At 37.3% G+C, this 27213-nt stretch overlaps 3 protein-coding genes across 4 annotated transcripts in view; 2 read left to right on the forward strand and 1 right to left on the reverse strand.

Moving 5' to 3' along the window:
* Positions 1–6845, forward strand: part of LOC141361441 (calcium-activated chloride channel regulator 3A-1-like) — a 31202-nt gene extending 24357 nt beyond the window's left edge. Inside the window, exons 11-14 of the mRNA XM_073862727.1 lie at positions 1712–1976; positions 2054–2197; positions 5345–5572; positions 6008–6845. Coding sequence (XP_073718828.1) covers positions 1712–1976; positions 2054–2197; positions 5345–5572; positions 6008–6339 — 969 coding nt within the window. The 3' untranslated portion in view covers positions 6340–6845. The remainder of the gene's footprint in view (positions 1–1711; positions 1977–2053; positions 2198–5344; positions 5573–6007) is intronic.
* A 4451-nt stretch (positions 6846–11296) lies between these two features.
* pnkp (polynucleotide kinase 3'-phosphatase) lies at positions 11297–19618 on the reverse strand. 2 transcript variants are annotated; one of them, XM_055196048.2, is made up of 18 exons: positions 19402–19618; positions 19032–19177; positions 18884–18930; positions 18526–18807; positions 17515–17778; positions 17349–17428; positions 17215–17272; positions 14750–14857; positions 14498–14569; positions 14349–14397; positions 14145–14215; positions 13822–13914; positions 13621–13717; positions 13462–13523; positions 13279–13388; positions 13084–13171; positions 12899–12966; positions 11297–12080 (listed from the first exon to the last, which is right to left on the reverse strand). In XM_055196048.2, the coding sequence occupies exons 2-18, from the start codon at positions 19159–19161 to the stop codon at positions 11960–11962; spliced, it is 1800 nt and encodes a 599-aa protein (XP_055052023.2). In that variant the 5' UTR covers positions 19162–19177; positions 19402–19618; the 3' UTR covers positions 11297–11959. The 2 variants fall into 2 exon arrangements, with proteins under 2 accessions (XP_055052023.2, XP_055052025.2); XM_055196050.2 differs by having other exon boundaries at positions 11304–12080; positions 18526–18792; positions 19402–19614.
* On the forward strand, positions 19008–26712 carry LOC129437755 (TRPM8 channel-associated factor homolog). The gene is made up of 8 exons (XM_055196045.2): positions 19008–19167; positions 20518–21167; positions 21262–22253; positions 22355–22449; positions 22579–22792; positions 22918–23157; positions 23763–24100; positions 24474–26712. Exons 2-8 carry the CDS (start codon positions 20551–20553, stop codon positions 24714–24716), a joined length of 2739 nt encoding a protein of 912 aa, XP_055052020.2. The 5' UTR covers positions 19008–19167; positions 20518–20550; the 3' UTR covers positions 24717–26712.
* Positions 26713–27213: the final 501 nt, after the last annotated feature.

Raw genomic sequence — 27213 nt, forward strand, 5'->3', positions numbered from 1 at the left:
GTTAATTGAAATCCCCCTTAAGGAGTGCAGACTGCTTTTTCCGAATATCATTCTTTCCCACATGTATGACAATCCGACTGACAGACTTATGTTTCATCAGAATGTTGCAAAGTTCCTTGTTAACATCAGAAACCGTTGCCCGAAGAAAACCGTATGTACGGGTAGCCTTGCTTTTTAATGTTTCTGATAACAGAGTCACCCACTATTAGTGTGCTTGGCTCGGCTTCTGTCTGAGTTGAGCGCCGCTGCCTGTATGATATTGAGCGTCTGTTAGCTCTGTAAGCTACTGGCTGATGTGTTCTGTGTCCATTAACATTTGGGGATTCTTCACCCAAACTCATAAGTGCTTCAAATCTATTTTCAAGCCGTACAGGGTGTGGTAAAATACCAATATTGGCTACGCCAGTTGTACCCATATCTGGGGTAGATGATGCTAATGCAGCAATTTGTGACACCCGTGACAGTCTAATGTCTTGGTCACTTTTGGGTCTCACACCCTGTTTATGCCATCGGTTTGTGTCCTCAATTACTTTAGGTTTCTCTGAGCACACTATGACCTGTTTAAAGGCAGGTTCACAGGACTCACCAGCTTTATGTTGAGAAGGACCACAATGATGTTTGAGTGTGGGCAGCTGTGTTGTCCTGTTTTAGGATTGTCAACTGTCGGCGATAGCAGACTGGTAGACCGCTATGACAAATTCCCCAAGTTGTTGAATATTCCAAATATCAATATAGTTCCAGGAATTTGTAGTTTTAGTGTGAGTGCCCAATTGTTTAGTTTGAGCACTGTGCTGAATTGCTGGTAGTTCAGAGCACAGCAAAGCACAGAGCGCAAGTAAAAGCATCTGAACAGTAGCGAAGCAGGAAGTAGGAAATATTGCGAAGTTCAGATATTGTGATATAATGAACAAGATGTGCCGACGCATTTGTCATGAAGCGCGCTGTGTGTCTGTTCATTCACTGCCCTTTAGTTTCTGACTGGAGTATGCGTGACTGTGGAGAAGCGCATACGAGCGTCGGTAGATTTCACCGGTGCTGTTAATAATCTTTTTGAGCCGCCAAACTTAATCTGAGACGTTATAATAAATGCATCTTTGAATAGCGCCACCACGCTCTGGGTGTCTGTTTCTGATTATTTAGCCACACATTTAATTGTAAAAAAATGTAAACCTCCTCATATGCAAGTTTAAAGTTAATTCCTAACTGAGATTTAAAACAGAGTTTAAAGTAATGGAGCAACAGGATTAAAGATACCGGTAATGACAGTTTAAATATAACCCTGATTATTTTAAAACAGGTTTAAAGTTTGGTGCAACAGAATTATTAAATAAGCTTTGATTTAAACCAGATTTAGGCCTAATCCTTGTTTATATGACCAACTCAAAGAGTTTATATTAGTACCTCAAAATGTACATTTAGTACCTAAAATGTACCATGGTACCAAATTTATTTTTTCCCAAATGGTACATATAAGGACCTATTTAAAGGGAACTGCCCCAGTGACAGCTATATGGACAATTTTCTGACGTTGTATATGAGTTTATGGCTTAAGTTTATAGTTTAAACCATCAGCTAGAAAACATTTGTGCTACTAAAATACAATTAAAAACGTTTTTAACTATTTAAGTAGCCTATATCAGTAATCATTTTCATAAGATAATGTGTGTTTTGCCAAAGTCCTAAAGATTCCCCTTTTTCTTGTGTTGGGTAGCCTGGTGACTGGAAGTACAGTATTCTGAGTGGACAATCTCAGTCTTTGACTATAACCTCAACCAGTCAAGCAGCACGTGATGATGTTCCTCCTATCATTGTCAAAGCCCATGTCAACCAGCAGTTTAGTGACGGCAGTAAACCGATGATTGTGTTTGCTGAAGTTAGTCAAAACTACAGATCTATAGTTAATGCTGAGGTGTGGGCCACACTGGAGCCCGAAACTGGGGCCCCAGAGATAATACAACTCCTGGATAATGGTGCAGGTAAGTCCTATCATTCTTTTCCTATGCACAAACTCTTCTTAAAATGTAAATAAACAAATTAACTTTATGTCTTGCAGGAGCCGACGCTTTTAAAGATGATGGGATCTATTCCAGATATTTCACAAAATTAGTGAAGGGTAGAAGCAGCTTGAAAGTGCGAGTGAGGAATAAAGATGGACAATCCAGGTTTACTCTCCACGGGAAGAGTGGCGTGGTGAATGGTAAACCAGTGTTATTTAACTTAAAACTGGCAGTACTTCTCATAAGAAAATTTTAGATCTTGAAGGGGCGATCAGTAATTGTTGTTCATGTTGTGCTGGCCAATATGGCAGTCATGTGGTGCTTATTAGTCATGTGGTGCTTATTACACCTAGTAGCATGTATGCTGAATCATGTAAAATTTAAAGTTCAAAATTACAGATACCAAAATATTGTAGAATAGAGTGAATTTAGCAGTTTGTATGGCCCAGAGGAAAAAGCTGTTCGTCAGCCTGCTAGTGTTGATTGGGCAGGGCAGTTTTAATGACCCTCTGCACTGCCTTCATGTCACCACAGAAGAGTGATAGAAAGGCAGCAGCAGCTTTGTGTCCAGATTGGTCTTCTGAGGAAACGCAGGAAGTATAGCTGCTGCTGAGCCTTCTTAATCAGGGCCCTAATGTTGTAGGTCCAGGGGTAGTCAGCAGAGATGTGGTTGCCCAGAAACCTGAAGGTGGTGACAATTTCCTCCCGGTCTCCATTTATGAGGAGGGGAGTGTAGTCCTGTTTGTGCTTCCTGAAATCCAGAATTTGTCTCTTTTCTAACCTGATGTTCAGGTTATTGTCTGAGCCCCAGCGCGACAGATCCTTCACCTCTGCCCTATATGCAGTCTCGTCCCCGTCATAGATACATCCAACCATTGTGGAGTCGTCCGCATATTTTATAATGTGGTTGGTTGGGTGAGTTGGAGAACAGTCGTAGGTGTACAGTGCATACAGCAGAGGGCTCAAAGCGCAGCCTTGGGGAAAACCAGTGCTAAGTGTGAGTGTGGAGGAGTGGCGTGGGCCGAGTCTCTCGCATTGTGGGCGGCTCGACAGAAAGTTTTTAATCCAATTGCAGGTGGGGAGGGAGATCTGTAGCTCTATCAGTTTACTGTAAAGAATGTCCGGTATGATTGTGTTAAACACTGAGCTGTAGTCCACGAAGAGCATCCTCTCATAGCTGCTCTTGTTTTCCAGGTGGCTCAGTGCTGTATGGAGTGTGAGGGTGATGGCATCCCCATGGACCTGTTTGCCCTGTAGGCAAACTGGTAGGGGTCGAAGAAGGGAGGGAGGCAGTCTCTGATGTGCTGGGAGACTGATCGTTCCAGGCTCTTCATAATTACAAACGTCAGAGCGATGGGTCTGTAGTCATTAAGAGTGTCTATGGCAGTTTTTTGGGAATGGGAATGATGGTAGAGGCATTCAGACACGTGGGGACGGTGGGATGTGTAAGGGAGATACTGACGATTTTGGTGAGGATCCCTGCCAGCTGGTCTGTACATCCTTTAACCACCTCTCCCGAAATGCCATCGAGACCAGCAGCTTTCCTAGTGTTCACTGCTCTCAGGTTCTTCCTCATCTCATGCTCCTGAAGAGAGAGAGGTGTCGTGCCGGAGCCAGGGGGAGGCAGTGACTGCAGGTGTGTAGTGGTAGTCTTGAACCGGGCAAAGAAGCTGTTTAGCTTCTCCTCCAGGGTGCTGCTGCAGGAGGATGTGGGAGGGGGCAGCCTTTGTTGTTGGTTAGGGCCTGGATGCCACCCTCTCTGTCTCGGGTTGTTGTCGGTCAGATGTCCCACTACTTTCCTCTTACATTTACATTTAGTCATTTAGCAGATGCTTTTGTCCAAAGGGACTTGCAAATGAGGTAAACAGTAGAAGCAATTATAGCAACACAAGAACAGCAATACATAAGTGCACTGGAAATAGTCTCATCAAGTCTAACACAGTATACATAGTCAAGGGGTAGTTAGTATTTTTTGTAAGAATGTACAGATAGAGATAAAGAAAAAAGAAAATATAGAAAGATAAGTCCTATTTTAGTAAGTGAGGTAATAGCAGAAGAGATGGGTTTTTAGCTGATTCAGCTAAAGAGTCAGCAAATTGTTTTGCGACCGGCAAATCATTCCAAAGTTGTGGAACAGCTCCAGAGAAGGTGCGCGATAATGTTTTCTTGCCTTTTTGAGATGGCACCACAAGCCGAGCAGGCGGTGCTAGCAACATGTTCTGTGAAGCTAATCTGATCATCAATGACCACTCCTTGGTTTTTGTCTGTGCTGGAAGGCGTGATCGTCCTAGTAACCTAGCTTTATGTATAGGTTGTTATGAATCTTTTGTTCAGATGATATGACAAGCAGTTCTATCTTGGCAAGGTTATGCTGGAGATGGTGATCCTTCATCCAGAGTGAGATGTCCCTCAGGCATGCTGTGATGTGGGCAGAAACCGTGGGATCATCAGGGTGGAATGACAAGTGGAGTTGAGTGTCATCCGCATAGCAGTGGTAGGAAAAGCCATGTTTTTGAATGACATAACCCAGGGATGTCATGTATATCGAAAAGAGCAGTGGTCCAAGCACGGAGCCTTGAGGCACACCGGTATCGAGACGTTGGGGTTCGGAGACATAACCTTCCAGGATACCCTAAATGACCTACCGGAGAGATACGACTTGAACCATAGAAACGCTGTGTCAGAGATACCCATAGCCATGAGGGTCGACAGGAGGATGTGGTGATTGACTGTGTCAAAAGCGGCAGATAGATCCAGTAAGATCAGCACAGATTATTTGGAGGCTGCTCTTGCCTGCCTTAGGGCTTCAATGACTGAGAGAGCAGTGCAGTGACCACTTTTGAAACCAGATTAATTGCTATCCAGGAGGTTATTTTGTGTGAAGAAAGAGGAGAGTTGGTCAAACACCACGCGTTTAAGAGTATTGGCAATGAAGGGAAGAAGAGAAATGGGTCTGTAGTTCTGTAGCATAGCAGGATTGAGTGTGGGTTTCTTCAGCAGTGGGGTTATCCGGGCCTTCAACTTATAACTTTTGCAATTCACATTGGTATACATCTTGTTTAAAACCCCCTTAACTCTGCGAACCTGCCGGTGGATCCAAAACTGCATCATCAAATTATAAAATAGTAAATAAGACAATTTTTATCAATTTACTCCAAATTATGTGGGTAGATGGCTCCTTTTAAATTCAGATATACCCAATTATGCAACTTATAATACTGCAGAGCATAATGTGAACCGATTTGATTTATAATTTTTATAAACTCCTGTATATCTCTGTTAGAATTAGCTACACAGGCTTTGAAAGAAACGTGCATGGAAATTACATGTTTCCTTTTTTTTTTTAGATAAAGTGAATCCGAACCTGCCAACGCCTCCAGTTAATGAACAACCACTTGTGGTAGAAAACTTTACCAGAACAGCCACTGGAGAAAGTTTTGAGGTGTCTTTCATTTCAGACACAAAACCACCAAATTACCCTCCTAACAAAATCACAGATCTTAAAGCTGAAATCAAGGAAGACACTGTATTTCTCACCTGGACGGCTCCAGGAGAGGATCTTGACCTGGGAACAGGTAAAGCAGATTTTGCTATAATAATGTTTGAGAAATTGAGAATTGAAATGATTTAACTTAGTCTTTAGTGCTGAAATAAAAAATACAAAAACACTGTAGTCTGCAATCTGCATATGAATTATTTTTATATTTATAACAGTGGGATGTTGAATGCTTTATTCTGATTGGTTAAGTATGTATTATTTTTTGATAAATCTTGAAAATTGATAAATATCTTAAAACAACCTCCAAACAATTTCTTAGCAATGTCTGTGGTAACAGTGGTATGTAAGGGATAATGTAAAGGCAGCAGGTTGTTATTGCAGAAATAAGCCCTGTCAGTGTGATCAGGATCTTGTATTTTGTGATAACAACCTGCTCATAAGGTAAGGAACATTAAATAATAATTCAACGGCCCATCATCAATTATTCCTGACATTTTTTCTTTCTTTTAAGCCAAATCCTACGAGATCAGATGGAGCAATGACCATGAAATGCTTCGTCTGAACTTCAGCGATGCTTTTTTAGTCAATACATCTGCGGTCTCACCTCAAGAGTCTGGATCAGTTGAACAACATTCATTTAACATGACAATCCAAAATGGTGCCACAATCTTCTTTGCTATTCGGTCTGAAGACAAAGATGCTGTGAAATCTAAAATATCCAACATTGTTCACACAACAAAGATCCTGCCTGCTCCAGGCATGAATTTTATATTTATTATCATTTTTGTTTGTGTGGCAACTATATCTGTATGTTTTTGTGTTGTTGTGAAACAAAAATGTTAATTCCCTAAAAAAAATCGACTTTTACTTATACAGATGCTTTTTCCAAACGTAATGCTAAAAAATGTCAAAAACAGTACTCGTGTATAATTTGAAATATATACATTCACATATTTAACAACATTATACAGATTTTAAAAATCTTGTTAAAACTTTACAATGCATCAAGTCTCGTTCATTATCAATAGTTAAGGCAACATGAACTAACAAGTAACAACACAGTTTTAAATAGCCTATAGGTTTTCAACCTTCATCTCCACCTGTTAAATACAATTGTTCATGTTTATCCTACATTACCTAATGTGAATAGATACAATTTATTAATTTTAAATATGTATTAGTAAAATCAATGCTTACATGTATTAAAAATAACAAATGCCGTAGAAATGTTAATAGCCTAGCCTGTGCAAATGTAGTTACCAAATGGAAAAGTATTTTTGCCTAAAACCTTTAAACCTATGTTTACCTTTTACAATCTATTAAAATATTTAATAAATAGATTTTTTAAAGACAGCATTCTTATTTTAGTTGTATCATGAAGCGTGTTTTCTTATTTCTTACTGCAAAATGTATTTTGGTACCTAGGGTGACCACAGGGTGAATTGGCGTTTTACACCACCCTGGTGGCAATTTTGGGAACATGCCATGATAGCTTACTGGAACCTATTTTTGTGAAATCATACTCAAAATGTAAAAACACTGCAGGACTTTGAGACCAATGTGACACCATCTATATTTTATTTTTATGAAATAAAGACATTTTATGATATTTACAATATTTCAGTTACACTACATTTGAACTTTTCTTACCTCTTAACAGTTGGATATAAAGAAGTGTTCAATTAGTATACAGACTACATCTACAGTAATTTTATACAACATACATTTTATGAAAATATATCAGTTTATATAAATTTTTAATAGCCAATTTTCAAGATCGAATTGAGATTTTTAATCAAAACTTCCAAACTTTTTACAGTAAAATTAGATTATCTTTAATCCTGTTGCTCCATTACTTTAAACTCTTTAGATTAACAATGTAGGTGATTTATAATACAAAAATTGCATTACCTTTGCCTGCATTAACTGTTTATTTTCTTTTTGAATGACAAGGTCAACATTGTTGCCGTTTAATACAGTGGCAAATTCATCGTGGCGGACAAAATAAATTGCAGATAAAGGGTTTAATACAGGTTAAAGTTTTAATCTAAGATTTGTTATTCTGTGTTTAAATTTAAACACTTGATTTTTACCTTTTTGGAATCCATTCAGCTGATCTCTGGGTCTGGCGCTAGCACTTTTAGCATAGTTTAGCATAATCCATTAAATCTGATTAGACCAGTGTTCTTCAACCCTGGTCCTCGAGGACCCCCTTCCAGAAAGTTTTAGATGTCTCCTTATTTAAAACACCTGAACTCATCAGTCTGGGATAAAATGCACCCCAGAAAAAAGCCAAGGACGATTACATAATTTTTTCAAACACCTGTTAGATAATTTGACAGTATGTCATGATGACACAAATCATGCGATAAAGTTTTCATGTTATGATTTAACCTACTGTTATGTCAAAAGACAACAGAACCGTATGGACCTCGTCACGTCGAGCCGGATTCAGGGTGGGTTGCACCAACAAGGATTAAAATAAACAGAGTTTAGAGCTAATCTATGGTTTGTTGATCTCAGTTTAATTTTAATTCGAGTAGTGTTGAACCACTTAACTCAAGGGGAGCTGGAAAATGAGCATATTTTCAAAAAAAGTGGAGTATCCCTTTAAGAGGATCACAGACTAATTGAAATAGGAAATTTCAAATTTAAAAGAAATATAATAAAATCCATAGTAATTCCTTACCGATTATCAAAAATAGAAAATAATGAAAAACATTGCTTATGCTACATGTTTACAGCGGTATTTACAGCAGTAATTTTAAGTGTGTCTTACACATTGAATCAGTACCTGGCCTTCTTTCGCTTGGGTCGGTTTGGTGGAGGCTCTTCACTGATGTCCACTCTCTGATGCAGATGGATCAATCAGCCTCTTCTTCCTCACAAAAATGGGAGAGTTGAGCGCTGCTTGATCCTCATTCCCAGATCCAGACTGTAGGGATGAAGGGGAATCCGTAGCGTGGGATCCACCATGGAGTGATAGATGTCACGAAAGTCCTTCACCGTGCAGCAGTGGACGGAGAGAGGTTCTTCTGGTGCTGTATCTGTGGATGGTGCTAAGGTTAAAGGCCTAAAAAATGTGAAGTGATGTATTTGACAATGTATGGTAACCCAAACTTGAGACTTGGCTACACCTCCCCATCAAAGGGCTGGAAAAATGTAAGGAGTAAGAGTGGTTTTGTGCATGTACCTGTCCTCCAACCTCAGGTGGTCCTCCTGCAGCTCAGCATCTCTCTTCCCCTTCCATGATGGGTGAACGGCTCTGGAGCTGAAGGTGTGGTCTGACTTGGTCACACCTGCCATCAACTGAGAGGACCTTTCCCTTCGACACACTCGACCTGGAAACATTCAGATGGCCTACTCAGTAATCATCCAAAAATTGTGAATGAACTTGGGTCCTTCGGCCATACTTACATGTGAAGGTCCTCACCATGCTCGTCATCATGAAGATATCAACAAGATTCAGAAGCAGCAGAGAAAACTATGTATCATTTAATTTCTACAATTGATGTCAGGTATATGACCTAAAGCACCAATCAACCAATCACGTGGCTCATTGCAATGCTCTTTTAATTTCAAATATACGCTGAGGTCCACTGATGTAACGTAGAGTCTTTAAATGTAAACAACACTGTCAATATTCAATTAGACCTGTCATTGTACAGAAAAGGCAACTTTTTCCTTTATTTCTTGTACATTAGTGAATATTTACATCTGTAGAAAGAGTTTTCTGATTCCAATTAAATTTTCTATTTAAAGTGCACATATATTTATTAAATAAAAGTTTCTATAATGTTTATTCATATAAATAACTATGAATATAAAAACATTACAATAAAAAAAATGTAAACACATTATTCAGACCGTAACCACAATCATCCCGATTTTTTATCCTAAATATCAAACATGTTTGAAATGAACGGGGCTGCCTTCATTTGCTTGCAAGCAATTGGAGAGATGTAAGATTTAATCGGTAAACCTCACACATTACATGATAATCAGACCCAGTGCAGATCCTGCACCCAATTTTATCTCGGATTCTCATGAGAGGAAATTCATGCAGAAAATCCTGTAGTGTGAGCACAGCTTTAAAAGTGCATATAAGCAAAGCAATGTTATCAATATGTGCGTTCTCTGGGCCTCGAACCCATAACCCTGGTTAATGGTTTTATTATTGTAAAAGCATAGTAGTCCTAACCACGTTTTATATTGTAGTTTTTTAACTGTTATATGAATGTAGCAAACTTTATGCTTGGGTATACTGTATGTGTATTTAAAGACTAATTATACAATGTTTAGAAAACACATTTTAATTTTTGAGTTATTGAGTCCTATTCAACTATTGGGTAGTTATTGGAATAGACAAAAGTATTTATTGATTGGCACATTATTTATTTAAACGGCTGTCTGAGAGTTACTTTTTGTTTGTGATGCTTAAATTTTCATGAATATAGATTGAATATCACACATCTTGTGTAAGTATGTTTACAAACAAAGAACCGGTAACATTATAAACAAACATGTTTATACAGACACACATATATAGACTACCTGCATTTAAAATATGCAGATAGACAAAATCCTCAGTATTTTTTAAATCCTCTTGGCCAGGTTGCCGTTTTAAATGAGAAATTGTTCTCAACATGCCTACCTGGTAAAATAAAGGTTAAATTAAACAATTTAAAGCAACACCAAAGAGTTTTTTTTACCTTAAAATAACGTTTCCAAAAAAGTTTCAGTGGTTCATCCACACAAAACGGGGTGAACGGCACTTTCACATTAGCTTTGCAGCCCTCTATCGGCCAAAACCGCACTAAAGAAGTTTCCAACTGTCGGGTAGCGGTCCTGTAGTTCGAGTGAAAACTACAAAAACTTGCTTTACGGCAGACCTACAATCCAATCAGAGCCAGCTATGCTGCAGTATTTACGACAGTGGTAATGAACAATTACGCTTCTAACCTGTAGGGGGAGCAAAGAGCCAGAGTTCTTTAGTGTTGCTTTAAGGCCATATAAAGTGAATGCATAAAACACTACTGCGAGTTTTTGTCATATTTGGACCACTGGTGGTGAGGTATATATAAGTGAAAATGTACATATATCTACATCTACTGACTATCATCGCTTGAATAACGTCCCATCTGCACGTTCAATGTGATTTTTGGGCAATGGGGAAAAGAGGAAGAAGAGGACAGTATGTTTGAGAATGCATTATGCCAGAGGTTTTCAAACTGGGGTCCGGCTGCATTCATGAGGTTCTAGGGAGTCCCCAGAAAAGTTCAGAGAAAAAGAATGAAAAAGACTAAATTGTAAAATGTATTTATTGGGTATTTTTATTTCTTTTTGCTACATACATTTCAGAATCATTTATATTTTCTTTGCATTTTCTTTTCTCATTGCAGTCCCCCTTATCATGCCAGCACAAAATGGCTTCATGAGTTATTTATTGTTATTGTTTACTTTCAAGTATTATGGCAATACAACATAAAATGACACAACATAAGGAAGTTGTCGTCATCTATTACATTTTATTATATTAAACTATTCTATATCAAATGTAAGTTTATGTTGTATAATGAGAGTCACAAATTTATGAAGCGCATGAAAGTTTTTTCCCCAGATCTAATGAGCGAAATACATTATAAAACAATATGCCAATTCACCAAAATGCTACTTATTGTGTAATCTGAGGCTCTTTTGAAATCTATATTTGACAAATGTTTATATTTTTAAGTTTAGACATGATCTGTACTTACATTTAATTTATTAATGACACTAAATATATTTGTCTGTATATAAATATAATAAATATACAGCAGCACCACAATGGGTTTGCATGCTTTTGAGTGCAATGTTTCGTTTCCTTGTCTGAAAGAGATTGCACTGTTACACCACACTTCACCTGGTGCTATATGATATCGTTCTGTGATAGTAGTCAATATATTTCAAGAAATGTTGCAAGAGGTGTAAGGTGTGTCTTATGATTAACCACACTGTGTTGTTCACATTTGCCCTGTGATAGTTATACCAAAAGTGTTTTCTAAGCAGCGTCAGTCACCATACAAAAAATAAAACAGCATCTTGCTAGCAAGCTGAGTCTGACCATACAGTCTAAACCTTTTTGTATATTAATGCGGTTTTTAACACTAGTCATTGTGTGACATAAGTCATTTTCCTATCCGATAAACATTAAAGGGCAGTTTTTGTTTTTATGTTTCTTTATTCCAGTAAAAATCAATAGCAGAGACATTTTCAGCAGCCTTCTGAAAACCGATACATTAAAAATATTACTGAAACTATGTGGATCAAGCAGTCTAACACAACCTTTAATATGCGAGTTGTATTATTAATAATTCCTGATTTTATAGTGAAGTTCTGTTATGCACTTAGTGGATATGAGCAGCATAAACAACAGGTCATTAACCTTTAAGCTTCTGTTTACGTTGATGATAGTGTTCATTCTTTAGCCTTCAGAGAACAGCATGAAGAGAAATTCAGATCTCTTGTCACTGAAACTTGGCACAAAATTAATCTGCAGGATTTCAGAGAAGCCCTCAGACAAACTTGGTGGCACAAACTTGTTCCTATCCAGATCAAGAAAAAGGGATGAGCTTGGACTCTTACCAACGCAACACTCAACTGCACCACTTATTGAGGAGAAAATTATCATTTTAACTTTTCCCTTAAAGGAATAGTTCACTTTAAAATGAAAATTCTGTCATCATTTACTCATCCTCATGTTGTTCTAAACCTGTATGAATTTTTTTTTTTTTTTTTTTTTTGATAAACACAAAAGAAAATATTTTGAGAAATGATTGTAAACACACAGCAATAAGTGACCATAAACTTCTATAGTAGGAATAAAAAAATATGATGGAATTTAATGGGTACCATCACCTGTGGGCTTACCTTCATTTATCAAAATATTTTCTTAGTCATTTATCACAATACTTCCAAAATATTTTTTCCTACTATGGAAGTCAATGGTCACTTACTGCTGTGTGTTAACCATCATTTCTCAAAATATCTTTTTTGTGTTCATTAGAAAAAATAAATTCATACAGGTTTTGAAAAACATGAGGATGAGTAAATGATGACAGAATTTTCATTTTAAAGTGAACTATCCCTTTAACACAAAAGTTTGATTAAAGTTCCTCTAGAACAGTGTTTCTCAACCCCTGTCCCCAAGGACCCCCCTCCAGAAAGCCCCAGATATCTCCCCATTTAAAACACCTGAACCAACTCATCAGCCTCCTTCCAGAATGTCTCCCTATCAAGCTAATAATTTAAATCAGGTGTGTTAATTAAGGAGACATCTAAAACATTCTGGAAGGGGGTCCTTGAGGACCACTGTTGAGAAACACTGCTCTAGAATACCTTTAGCTTAATGCCACACACTTACTTGTAGCTGTGGATAACCATATCGTTTACATGAACATGCTTAGTGGTGGAAGGAGCCATCTCACGAAACTAAAGACAGAAAAATGAGAGCAAATTATACATACTGTATCCACTAAATCCCCCAGTAAATGCATGATGGGATGTTTTCTTTAAATCCTACAGATGAATGCCAGCACAGATATATACCCTATTGTTATGCTTTGCTTGTTCCAGAGTTGCTGTAAAATTGAAGCATCGGCAGGGAACTCCAGCCTTTCGACTGACATCGATATATCTGTGATGTGAAAATAAAAGAAAGCCCATTAATTGCAGACTATACCATAGACTGTTTTAGATAAACATATAAACAATTAAAATGATGTATATGCTTTTGCTTTGCACCTTTTTCTAGACTCAAGATCAGGATTAGTGTTGTCTACAGCTACACTTTTGCCTTCTTTAAGAGCGCGCTCGCAAGCTGACACGCACTGCTGCCAGGAACCGAGTGTGTCCTGTGGATAACAGGCAGACATTTATGTGTGTGACCTATAAATCTATATACAAACATTACAACTAAACACTCACCCTGTTCACATAAACATAGCCCTTTGGAATGACGTGTGTTTGGAAAAATGTCGACTTGCCCGCTGCAAAATGGGAAAAGGGGGGTGACATCATTAAAACTTTATTTTGGAAGGAAGTCAAAGTAACACAGACTTTGAGACTCATGGCATAAACACTTACATCCAGGGAATCCCACTGCAACAATGACTTCCTGTTTGGTAGATGTGAGGGAGGCTTCAGGTGGATCGTAAAGACGCATATTAGAGTCTAATTTTCTCTGGAAAATAGGATATAAAAGCACAACATGAATTACTAAGATAGTAGACACATTAAAAAAAATTAATAAACTGTATCAACATGTGACTTAGTGTATTAGTTTACAGGGTCAAAGGTTGGCATGTTGAATGGAGCAGGTTTCCAGCCCAAGAAAAATTCCTCTGGGGTATGAAACTGAAGACCAATATTGAGGGCAAACTAGAAGCATAAACAAAAAATACTATTTAAACAAATGGAAAAACTGTAATTGCACTGACAATGCAGGGATTGACTCCACAGGAACACAGATAAAAATGAAAGTATAGTTCCCCCTTGTGGCCAAGTACTGATATTAAAATAGTAAATTGAAGTCAGTCACTTTTAAAACTAGCATTCATTCAAAATTCATGCAATTTGTAATAAAAACCTTAGGGAGTTCATTTGATTACCAGTCTGTCACTGCAGGAAAAGTCTTTCTTCTTTTTTCCCGGGGCCCAGTTTGCAGGACGACCTGCTGCATCTGGGATAATAAGGGACAAACATTACTGATGTAAACCAGGTACAGGCTTTAATAAACTATCAAACCATTTAAGTGAGGAGTAAATCACAACCACATGAGACAACCATGCAAAGAAAGATTCAATATATCTTACCACCAACATACAAGCTTTGTGACACGTCTATAGTGATCCCACCATTCGCCTGCAAAAACACGACAGCATCTTTATATATGCAGTTTGACTAAATACAAATTCTTGTTGTACAAATTTATAGTCACACAAGAATATATATATTGATTCACCTTCTCACACAAATGTTCCCACATCCCAACCACAGGCTTTCTGTAAATACCCGGAGCTGTGGCAACAAAAACCTGCAGAAAGGACAATGTTTTATAATCTTTAACAAAGACACTTTTTGAAAAATTATCACTACATCACAATAAGCTGCTTTGGATACAATGCAAAAAAGGGCGGGGCCAGCATTAGTCTATGCTGACAATGTACTGTAAACTGGCATTGAAAATGAAACATTATGTTTGAATGACTTAAACCTGGACAGGCAGCTGCAGTGTTTGAAGGATATCCTCGACTTTTGATTTAAACACTTCTGGTTTGAGTTTGCCTCGAGCAATGCCCATCTGATTGGTAAAAAACACCACCTAAAACAGATACATAAGCAACAACAACTAGACAGTTACTGCAAACATCTGATCAATATATATAACCAAATAAAGCCTGACCCTACAGGAAGCAGAGGGGTCTCTTATCCTCAAAAGGTGTATTCTGCAATAATGACCAGTTAAGTGTATTTTATTTATTAACTGAATATTTGTAAAATAAATAAACACAGATACTAATTTACTGTTATTTCCAGTAGCGGTCAAAACAGTTGACTGAAATATTTCCCATTATCTAAAAATCTTTAAATCTGAAAGTATACATTTGAAAGTTTGAAATTACTTTTGTAGATAAAAATATGGTTGTGCCAAGCATATTATTTTTTATTAGATTAAGGGCCTGTTCCAATACCTCCCCTTCCCCTACATTTTTGCCCTAACCCTTGTTTTTTGCGCATGCACGTGTAGGGCGTCCCATTTCTTTAGGGAGCAAAACGGACTGCTATTTTCCCCTCAGAATCAACCCTCAAAATGTTGTCAGGACCGATGCAGGCATAAAACGAAGTGGGAGATGAAATTAACAAGGATACCTTGCGAGCTGGTCAAACTGTTCGACCAAGATGGCGGACGCCGCTGGAAAAGAACAACTATATTTTCGCAAATAAGCATGTTACGATTCTGGAAATTGTTGGAATATGTTAGTTTTGTGTTTGTGAAGTTTTGAACACTAATGTTAGAAAATATTTCACGAAGCTAACTGACGATGTCTATGGCAAGCCGTTTTAACTTTTATTCATTCGTAGGATATGAATTTGTGATATCAACAATTCAATTTTCACTAGTTAAAATTGTAATTCTTGATATCAGATATTACATTTCTACTAGTAACAATGGCAATTCTTGATATCAGCAATTTAATTCTTGATATCAACAATTACATTCCCACTAGTAACAATGTTAATTCTTGATATCAGCAATTTAATTCTTGATATCAACAATTACATTCCCACTAGTAACAATGTTAATTCTTGATATCAGCAATTTAATTCTTGATATCAAGAATTCAATTCTTGATATCAAGAATTCAATTCTTGATATCAACAATTCAATTCTTGATATCAACAATTCAATTCTTGATATCAACAATTAAGTTATTGATATCTGTAATTGTATTTTCACTAGTGAAATGTCGCCATAGGTTGCCATTCAAATTCAATTGTTGATATCAAGAATTACATTTTCACTAGTAACAATGTTAATTGTTGATATCAAGAATTGAATTGTTGATATCAAGAATTGAATTGTTGATATCAAGAATTGAATTGTTGATATCAAGAATTGAATTCTTGATATCAAGAATTACATTTCCACTAGTAACAATGTTAATTCTTGATATCAACAATTCAATTCTTGATATCAACAATTCAATTCTTGATATCAACAATTCAATTCTTGATATCAACAATCGAGTTCTTGATATCAAGAATTCAATTGTTACTAGTTAAAATTTTAATTCTTGATATCAAGAATTCGATTGTCACTAGTGACAATTTAAATTTCTGATATCATGAATGGGATTGTTACTAGTAAGAAAGCCATTTTAGATATCTGAAATGATATTGATATCAGAAATACAATTTCAGATAACAGAAATTAACATTGTTACTAGTGACAATCGAATTATTGATATCAAGAATTAACATTTTAACTAGTAACAATTGAATTCTTGATATCAAGAACTCGATTGTTGATATCAATAATTTAACTCTTGATATCAAGAATTAAATAGCTGATATCAACAATTAACATTGTTACTAGTGGAAATGTAATTCTTAATATCAAGAATTGAATTTGAATGGCAGCCTATGGTGATATTTCACTTGTGAAAATACAATTACATATATCAAGAATTGAATTGTTGATATCAAGAATTGAATTGTTGATATGAAGAATTAAATTGTTGATATGAAGAATTACCATTGTTACTAGTGGAAATGTAATTGTTGATAGCAAGAATTACCATTGTTACTAGTAGAAATGTAATATCTGATATCAAGAATTACAATTTTAACTAGTGAAAATTGAATTGTTGATATCAAGAACACAATTAATAAAAGTTAAAACGGCTTGCCATAGATGTCTCCCGACTGCTTCGAGAGAGTCTGTCTATCATTCATATATACATCTGATCTAGGAAGTTTTGTTAATATTCAGGATGTGTGTTCCGGCAATCATGAACACGTATAACCTGGGCTTATTGAGAGTTCAATCATATTTTAATAATAATCACACTGCGCGTGATGTAGGTGAGCATTCCCATTTCATAGGGAAAGATTTGGAACCCCCAGCACCCAGCACAAATTATGAGATCCTAAAGTTATAATTGATTAAAAAAGCACCTTAAATCCTTTCTTTAACAGGCTGGCAAGTCTTGGTTGTATTTCTGGAAAGAGAATCCTAGACAAGAAATAAAGAGTAAAAATATCACATGAGAGACAACAAAGAGCTCTACATAGATTTCAGTCAAACTTACCTCCAGTCATCTGGACTCGTTGGAAATACTTTCCCAGACTTTGTGGTGATAATACAGCCATCAATGTCAAAGCCTGCAATCTAAATTACACAAAAGTAGCATTAAACATCACATATAAATGCAACAGCAACTTATACACTTCATTTAAAAATGAACTTTGACTAACTTTGGAGCTATCTGAAACTCCTGCAGCAGTAAAGAGCATGAGACTTCCGATCTGTTGCCAGTGACTCTGAGAGCAAGTTGAAGATTGAGCATTGGGTGTTGTTGATGGTGAGTTTGGTGTGACCTTGCTTTCTTTCTGGGCTAATGCTTGTAACTGCTTAAGCTTCTCCTCGGCTGAGGTCTCCTCCTCATCATCATCATCATCACCACGCCCTCGTTTTCTGTGAGGTGGATCATCTTCTGGGCTGTGTGCACGTTTTCTTACCTAGATAACAGAAGTCGAAGAAAGCAAGGATTTAATTTGGATTTAGCTCGAATAGCAAAAAAAATGTAACTTTATGTTTTTAATTTTATGACAAATGTATCCATATGGTTCTTAAACTTTCCTTTAGAGTATTTTCATGCACAAATACAATGTCATTATTATAAATGTTTCAGATTAGCTGACCAATCAGAGCTTTTCAAATCAGTGTGTTTCAGGAAGAGAGGGATATCTGGAGCTACAAAAATGTACGGTATGCGGATAATAATGTTTTTTTAACCATAAACTACGCGAAACACTTGTATTATATAAAATACACATAATAACATCGTTTTTTAGCAATGAAATAGGTGGTGCACTTTAATACCGTTTACCCTGCAGTGCATTACATTGCAAATATGTAATATGTACAGTATGTAGCAAATTAAGAACTTTGATCCTAGGCCCAAGGTTCAAAGTTCTTTCTTTGCTACATACTGTACATATTACCTATATAAAATGTAATGAACTGCAATGTATTTTTCTTGAAACACACTCCTCAGTGCAGAAAACCCTAAACAGAATCAGAAAATTGTGTTTTATGCATAATATAAAAACTTATATTTGTTATATATGTAAACATTTCTGTAGCATCACACAGGTCATGGATCTGATTTCCAGGAACATACATACTTCAAAAATAAGAAATGTAGGCTATATAGATCAAAATGCAAATAAGTAAATATAAAGTCATGAGCCTGGATGATGTACCTTTTTTTGGGATTGAGTAAAGTAATCCTGGATGTTTTTCCTGGGACCTGACCTCCGGGTCTCCATCGTTTCAACAGTATCAATGTTTACATCTACTGCTCTCCCTTTGCCCTTAGGGGACTGAGAGTTGTCGTCTGAAATGCCAGCAAACTCTACAGTGAATGGGTGTGACTGGTTAACCAGGAAGAGTTTGCAACCTGACGTCAGACATGCAGACTGGCCCCTTCCCAAACACTGACCATCTATGGAAGATGGGTTGGGCCCTAGCTGTGGAAAAACAGGCTTGCATTTTTAAATACTTCTCATAAGCACTAAAAAATGAATTGTTATTGTCAGGTGTAAGATCCTGATTATTTACCTGTGTAACTAGGACTTCTTGTTTTGCATAGTTGGCCACAAGTTTGACTGTGAATAAAAATAAATGCTTAAGTACGTCTATATAAGCATGCATGAGATGTAACGTTATGCACTTGTCTGGTTTACTGTGATCTTGCTGCATGACTCACCCTGATGCCTTGAGCACTTTTTGTCTGTAATTTTAAACTCAGGACCTCGACCAAATATAAGCGCTCGACCATCACCCAACTCCACCCGATCTCCGGAAACGTCATTTACTAGCGTGCACTGCATCTCCATTCACAGGTGAGTACAGCTGAATTAAAAAATATCATAACAATGTTAAGATACATTGCAACGTAACTATAAGAAGTCGATGTTAAGTAGGCTGAAATGTGTGCGCACTCTGTGTGAATTAAGTAACGTTTAACGTTACAGTTAAACGTTTTTTTTTCTGTGTTTCCGCAGGGACACGATTGTTTTTAATAAATTCAGCAAACTAAAAGAACAAAATCACTTACCGATTGTCTGAAAACTTACATTATTTTAACTTTTTCCCTCTCTGCGTTTGTTTGGGTTTCTCGGGTCCGACACGAACGTGATTCCGATGTAGAACAAAGAGCCTGTTGTTTAGTTCCGATGTCAGTTCATTCATAATAAAAACACATTTAGTTATTAAGGTATTTTTCTATAAAAGCCTTTTTGACGATTTAAATTAAACGAAATTATCATAACTAAAACTCGACTGCCTATTAGTTTTTAAGATCCCGGAAATAAAACATGACAGCGCAGTTAAGTTAGTTTTGACATGTTTGTTTTTCCGTTTCGATTTTGATATAAAAATATGTATAAAAACAGTAAAAATACCGTGGAATAACCATACCGTAGTACTTTCGTCAGCACACTATTTTGTCTTTACAGTGTTTAAAGATGACAAAGCCTGTGTTAACAAAATAGGATATCCTAATGTTAGCCTATTATTTATTATTATCCCTTACGAAAATTAACCATGGTTTTACTACAGTTATGACCAAAAAACCATGGTTACTGTAGTAAAACCATGGTTACCACAAAATAACCATGGTTTTGACAACCATGGTTTTCAAAAACCATAGTTAAACCATGGTTAGTGTAGTAAAATCATGGTTTTGCTCATAGTAATCAATTGACCAAAAAACCATGGTTACTACACTTACCACAATAAAACCATGGTTAATTTTCGTAAGGGATTATTAGGCTATTATTATTATTATTATGTAGCCACAATTGTTCAGTTTAAATCCTAAAATGTCTTTGTCTCAATGCTATTTAGTTCTCTTTTGTTTGTTAGGGAATGAGGGTGTATTTTGGGGTTTGCTGCTTGTGGGTGTGGCATGGTACAATACAAACATTCCTACACTTTAACTTGTTAGACAGGGTGCTGACTTTTCTTAACATAAATAACAAAGGTGGGTCTGTTTAAGTAAGCATGGTAAAGACAAGTAAAATAAATAATGAAGAATTAAAGAATTATAGCCTTTGGTAACAGAATTTTTATTTGTTCATTAATATATTTAGACGTGTTACTGAGACTGGATTCAGTTTTTTGAACATTTAAGTAGTATATAATTAACAATTTATTAATTCTATATTAAAATATTTTCTGTTTTTGTGTAGAAAACTAAGCCCAGGCCATTGCAAAAACTCATCATGGCGCGTGAAAATGACTACTGCTCCATCATGACTGGTCTAAGTGAGCTTGACCTTCAAGGAAAAGCGGTCCCTAGTGATCTTGTGCTGATCGGTTCCGATGCCTTTCCACTTGCAATGAATCAAAGAGGTCAAGTTCTGATTGCTGCCTCTCGTTACGGTCAGGGACGTGTAGTGGTGTTGGGACACGAAGACTACTTGACCCGTTTCCCCAGCCTGATAGAGAATGCCCTGATGTGGCTCATGCCATGTACCGGTGATGCCAGCATTGTAGGGATTCAGAAGAATTTAGGTCCAGTAGCTGAAAACTTCCGCAATTCGGCTATCAGCACAGAGCTTGGAGATTTTCGGGAGGGATTGGCTGTATATATCACAGATGCTTACAGCGTTGATGCTTCTGCAAAGGATTTGATTGCTTTTGTCAAAGCTGGGGGTGGTTTGATTATTGCTGGCCAAGCATGGAGCTGGGCTAAGGCTAATCCAAAGATGGATGTTTTTCTGAACTTCTCTGGAAACAAGGTGTGCAGCGTAGCAGGAATTTACTTTTCGGAACACCAGGGAGAACTTGGCGTGATTCCTGTGCCTTCTAAAATACCTTCTAGTTGGCTTGCTGTATCGTAAGTTCAGCAAACCTTTTAGCTTTGACATACTTATTTTAGTAAACACATTTGTCAAACTATTTCTCATAACTATTCTATTGTTATTTTTCAGAATCGTCAAGAATTTTAAGAATGATCTAGATTTCCTGCTAAAAGGTGTGCCTCAGTTTGACATCCAATGTGGGGCTGTGGCTTCTGAGCTGATGGTGCATGGATTATTAGCATTTCCTATTGCAGTCGCTCCACCAGGAAAAGTATTCATTGCCGGCGCCTACTATGGACAAGGACGGGTAATTGTGGTTACCCACGAAGGCTACCTGGGCCGTGAATCTCTGTCCACTTTCCTAATTAATGCTATCAACTGGCTGGATGAGGGGCGTAAAGGCGTTATTGGGATTAATCCCAAAGTCGGAGGAGCCCAAAAGATTCTGAGCCAATCCGGTCTGAACTGCCAGTTAACTAACTTCAAAAAAGATCTCAGTGTCCACGTCTGCACTTCCTACAGTGATGCCGAGTGTGAAAAGATCCAAGAATTTGTGGCAGAAGGTAGTGGTCTTCTGATCGGAGGTCATGCCTGGAATTGGGCCCAGAAAAACCATGGCCGCAATGTGATGACTGAATACCCAGGAAATCGCATTCTTAACAAGATGGGACTGAGTATTTTGAGCAGCACTGTGAATGGAGGATTATACAAAGCCCCAGATATCAAGGAGGGCGTTAAAGATGTGTATCACTTTCGTAATGTACTGAGACAGTTCGGGAAGCATGTAACCAAGGGGCAAAAACTTACTCCTCAATTAGAGGGTTCCCTGAAACAACTTGGCAATGATTGTACCAAATACATTGGTATGCGTAAACATGACTGTGCTTCTTATAATTCAATGGTAACTCATTTTACCGAAATGGTGAAGGAGATTGGTGTTCCACAGGTGTGTAGTAAGTGCCCTATTAAAACTCCCAAAGACTACCTGATGCTTCATATTGGGACTGAACTTTACAAAACCTTGCCTAACCCTGGTGCACTCCTACCATACATCATTAAGGATATACCTGACCTGCCCACTGTGACTAATGCAAGAGTTCGTATCAGTGCCAACACTGGTGGTATGAAGGTTTTCTTTTTTTAAATTTGCAAGTAGGTGAGGATTGACTTGTTACACACAATAGTTGTTATTGCATATTTAACAGCACATCACTTGTTTCAGGCGCTGAAGCATGGATAAGCACAGGCTTGTATCTTTCTCTTGGTATGAGAACACAGATGGTAATACCTCCAGAGCTCATTGGGAAAAACTGGAAGGTTATCGAATTTATACCCTCAAGTACATTGTTTTGATTTGTCCAGTCTAATACCATATATTGCCCATTTTTGTTAACTTGTATTAGACACTTATTGGGATGATGACAGCATGTTTCCAACTGTCTGTAGGTCCAGATCGGTTGCCAGACAGATAACATTGGGGCTTCAGATGTTTTGAGACGAGCTCCTGTGGTCTATGAGCGATTCTCCTTGGACAAAGAAACGGTCCAGATCAGTAATCTTTGGGGAGGGCTCATCTACCTAGTTGCACCTGCCAAAACCAAAGTGGATGGGGTGGAAATTGTGGTGCAGACCGCAGTAAAGGCTCCATACTTCAAGTCTGGTAAGAATGTTCAATGAATAATAACAATGAACATCACAGTGAGATGCATATCAGTGAAATATGTTTCAAAACTATGTAAAATAGTGTAGTAATGTTTGGAATGCTGACTGGCTTTGTCCCTTCAGGAGAGACCAGTGTAGCTGACTGGGTCGGTGGGATCCGTCAGGCACCAGCACCCTGGGCGGAGCTTGAGTTTGAGAACCTCATCATCACATTACATTCAGATGTGATACGTAAGCTGGATCATCCTGATGAGGTGGCGAAACATTGGGATGCAATAATGAGAGGCATAGCTGACCTGGCCGCAATACCTCATAAGTTCCCCCGCAAGGAGCGATTTGTTGCAGATGTTCAGATCTCTGTCGGTATGAGATGCTATTAAATATTCACCCAAAAAGAGCATGACATGATTTAGTTACTCCCACATGATTCCAATCCCAATTTGACTTCATTCTTCAGAAAATAATTTATTGAATATCCGGTCAGTTGACTTTAATTATTGACAGCAAATTAAGAAAGGAACCTGAAATTCAAGTAATTAACAAGTAAAATCATGAGACCTTTCTTGCATTGTTTGGGCTACATTAAGAAGCACATCACTATTGAAAACAGGTAACTTGTCAATGCCAACGTTGTAAAATGTCAATGCAAGGTGATTTAATAAAGTGTAATTACAGCCACCATGATTTTATTGTAAAATTGCAGAACCTTTACAGTTTTTATTAAATACCATCACTGTAGTCTACTTGGAAATGGACAGCAAGCCACACCCACTTACATTTTGCTTATATTCTTGGGGTTGTGACTCAATAATTTATTGTCATTATATTGAATCTGTCTAAACATAAAAACATTTAATAATCTTCTTCTATATTATGATGAAGACATAGTGTGAACAGTTTTGAGTAAAATACATTTATAGTATTCTATCAAACACATCACAAAACCCACTTCTCATTTTTCCCCTCAGGCTTTATGCATGCTGGATATCCCATCATGATTCAGTCCGGCACCGCCAAAGAACTGATAAATCCAGAGGGTGCTCGTAAAAATGGTATGTGGGGACTTATACATGAGCTTGGTCATAACCAGCAGCGTGGAGTTTGGGAGTTTCCTCCACACACAACTGAGTGCACCTGCAACCTGTGGTCAGTGTATGTGCATGAGGAGGTGCTTGGTATCGACAGGGCTATTGCTCACAAAGGCATGTCTCTGAATGGTCGCCAGGCTCGCGCCAGAGATTATGCCAAAGGTGGCAAAGATTTGAAAAAATGGACCATGTGGACAGCACTGGAGACTTATATGCAGGTAGGAACAGACTGCACAATGTTAGTTTTAACCAGTTAAACATGTTTTTCTATACATCACTACAATTTGATCATGTACAATTTGGCTACATCATTTTTTTATGACAACTTATAATGCATTTTTTGTTAGAGCTTGTTAAAGCTGCAACCCATAACTTTTGCCACTTGCCAACTATGTTTGAAACAAAAATTGCTGGATACTAATTCTACATTTGCTCAATGACTGTTCTTTATTTCTAACCAAGAAATGTATGGATGGCAGCTTTAATAAACTTTTATTAATCAGATAATTATTGAAAATAAGAAAATAAAATAAAAATAATTTAATTTGATTATCACTGTATTCAAATCGTATACACTTCATCTTTTTTTAGCTTCAAGGCAAATTTGGCTGGGATGCTTTTAAGAAGGTTTTTGCTGCCTATCATGTCATGACTGGAGTGCCCAAAACCAATCCAGGCAAGATGAATCTGTACGCTGAGACCTTCTCCAAGGTGGTGAACATGAATCTGTCGTCCTTCTTCAAAGCCTGGGGTTGGCCGATCGAGCCCAGCACTGAACAGAAGATCTCTCATCTCCCAGAGTGGAGCGATCATCCTATGAAGCAGTATGAATAAGACACCTGAAAAAGCTTTAATAATTGCAGGGTGAAATCTGATTAAAATAAGATATAAGAGTAGATTGATATGGGTTAATAGAGCTGCAAGGATGACAATATTTTCATATGCCCAAATCGAAAGACGATTAAGCTCTTCCAGTTCTCTTGTCCCAACGTCAGTGTGTTTTTGGTTAAACGCCTTAAATAAGATCTGTGGTTAACACAAGCTTAAGATATATTTTCATGTTTTATTTTTTGACATGAAACACACCAGTAATACCCCAGTTTATAAAGTTACTTGTTTTCAAAAGGGCGGTTGCTAATTCGCTACATAAGAATACACAATTCTCATAAATTGTAAATAGCACAATTTCCAAACTTAAATTGATCCATTATCCCTGTAGTTATGTTCATTGTTAAAATTATCTTGATGGACAAAATGTGTAAATATCATAAACTTTTTTTGAGCACATGCAGAGCTTGTGCTAATCCAAACCGTATGAAAAAATCTCACTGACTTTTTGGGAAAGGAACCGATGTGAAGCTAACTTTTTGGATTTGCTTACAAACATATGTCATCCATGCAGCTCTCTATGGGTTTTTTTTTTTTTTTTAAATACTGTACTGTAATTTGTCTAGCTTGGTGGGTTTTTTTTGGTTTTTAAACTTTAGGTAAGTTTAGTTTATTTATTTCAACAGTCTTGGTTGTATCTCTAGGTAATTGATAGTTTTCAGTCATGTGACCTACCGGGGGGGATTGAGAGTGACAGTTTACATTGGTCTCCCCATAGAAAGGCAGCACAAGGCAGTCATTTTCCCTCTGTTTCAAGCCCTGATTATTAAATAACCTCTTAACAAAAGAAAAATTAAGATCAACATAAAACTGTATCTATATACACATTACAACAGAGAGAAACTCACCCTGTTCACATAAGCATAGCCCTTTGGAATGATGAGTGTGTTTGGTAAATATGTCGAATTGCCCACAGCAAAATGAGAAAAAGGGAGTGACAAAATTTACTTGGAAGAAAGTCAAACATATATTTTGAAACACATCACATAAAAACTCACATCCGGGGAATCTCATGGCAACAGTAACTTCCTGATCGTAAAGACGAATATTATAGTCAAATATTCTCTGGATAAAGGATGCATTGTAAACTTGGAGCCATTATGAGATGGCCATCTTGTCGTCGGGCCACAGAGATATTTCAACATAGAAACACAATATTTCTGTATATGTAGCATATGCTTATTAGCGAACTTTTGCACATTTCTCCTCATCTTTCCTTTTTTCATAACCTGGGCACCTGATGGCTTTTCCTCATCCGTAGTTTAATATGTGTTGCAGCTCCCGCATGCACTCCTTATGATGTGTGGCCAATAGAAGCTGTGATTTGAACTAACGTACCCCGAGTAACAGGTCTTACTTGGATAAACACTTCAAAGTCCCGACCAGATTAACTGATTGCAGGGTGACTGACACATGGTGCAGATGAGCAATCTGCGTAGTAACTGAAGACGCACAACCTCTCATTAACTTTTGAAAAAACAAAGAAGCGCCTTGACTTTCATTTAACGGCAGCCTAAACGTTTATATCAATAATCAAAGTAATAGAAATCTTTCTGTGGGCAGGAATATGTTATATTTTTTACGTGGGCCGCAGGGAGGGGGAGGGAGAGCCGCAAATGGCGAGCCGGGAGTTTGACCACTGGTTTACAGACTGTGAAACTGAAGAGCAATATTGAGGGCAAACTGAAAGCATACACAAAAATACTCAAACTGTATGTAAAAAAAATGTATTTAACCTTGTGTACCTGTAGCTCGGTTGGTAGAGCACAATGCAAATGTTGTGGGTTTGACTTCCAGGGAACACACATGAAAATGAAAGTATAGTTCCCCCTTGTGGTCAAGTACTGATATTAAAACTGTATGTATACTATGTACTACTGAAGTCATTCACTTTAAAACTGACATTCATCTGTAATGTGTAATAAAAAAAGTTGATTTGATTACTGGTCTGTCATTGGCATGTTTATATAAAGTGCTTTAAACATCTTAATTTAACTATGGCCTAGTACTGGCCTCAAGTAAGCATTGTCTGTGAAACCAGGTGTTATAAAACCTGTGAAGAAAAATGTCAACAATGCAGTACATTATATTGCAAATATATACAGTATGTAGCATAAACTTTGAACCTAGGTCCAAAGGTCTTTGTGCTACATACTGTACATATTACATATATGTAATGCACTGCAATGCATTCTTCTTAAAATGGACTCCCCTGTGCAGAAAACCCTAAACAGAACCAGTAAAAATTATGTACAAATGAAAACTTATATTTGTTTTTCAAAATCATTAAAAATCCCAAACACTTAGAAGATGGGTTGGGCCCTAACTGTGAAAAAACAGGTTTGCATTTACAAATACCTCTCATATGTGAGTCATCACATATTGAAGTTCCCATAAAAATTAATTGCCATTGTCTGGTGTGAGATCCTGATTATTTTCCTGT

This window comes from Misgurnus anguillicaudatus, chromosome 24 (assembly GCF_027580225.2).
Source record: "Misgurnus anguillicaudatus chromosome 24, ASM2758022v2, whole genome shotgun sequence".
NCBI classification, from domain to species: Eukaryota; Metazoa; Chordata; class Actinopteri; order Cypriniformes; family Cobitidae; genus Misgurnus; species Misgurnus anguillicaudatus.

Excerpts from the sequence above, each read along its gene's own strand:
- pnkp (XM_055196048.2), bottom strand. The coding sequence starts at position 19,161 with ATGGAGATGCAGTGCACGCTAGTAAATGACGTTTCCGGAGATCGGGTG. Across the intron at positions 13,389-13,461 it reads GCTATGTTTATGTGAACAGG|GACACACTCGGTTCCTGGCA; the intron begins GTGAGTGTTTAG and ends TGTTATCCACAG. Across the intron at positions 13,172-13,278 it reads GATCTTGAGTCTAGAAAAAG|ATATATCGATGTCAGTCGAA; the intron begins GTGCAAAGCAAA and ends TTCACATCACAG.
- LOC129437755 (XM_055196045.2), top strand. The coding sequence starts at position 20,551 with ATGGCGCGTGAAAATGACTACTGCTCCATCATGACTGGTCTAAGTGAG. Across the intron at positions 22,450-22,578 it reads TCATTGGGAAAAACTGGAAG|GTCCAGATCGGTTGCCAGAC; the intron begins GTTATCGAATTT and ends AACTGTCTGTAG. Across the intron at positions 23,158-23,762 it reads AGATGTTCAGATCTCTGTCG|GCTTTATGCATGCTGGATAT; the intron begins GTATGAGATGCT and ends TTTTCCCCTCAG.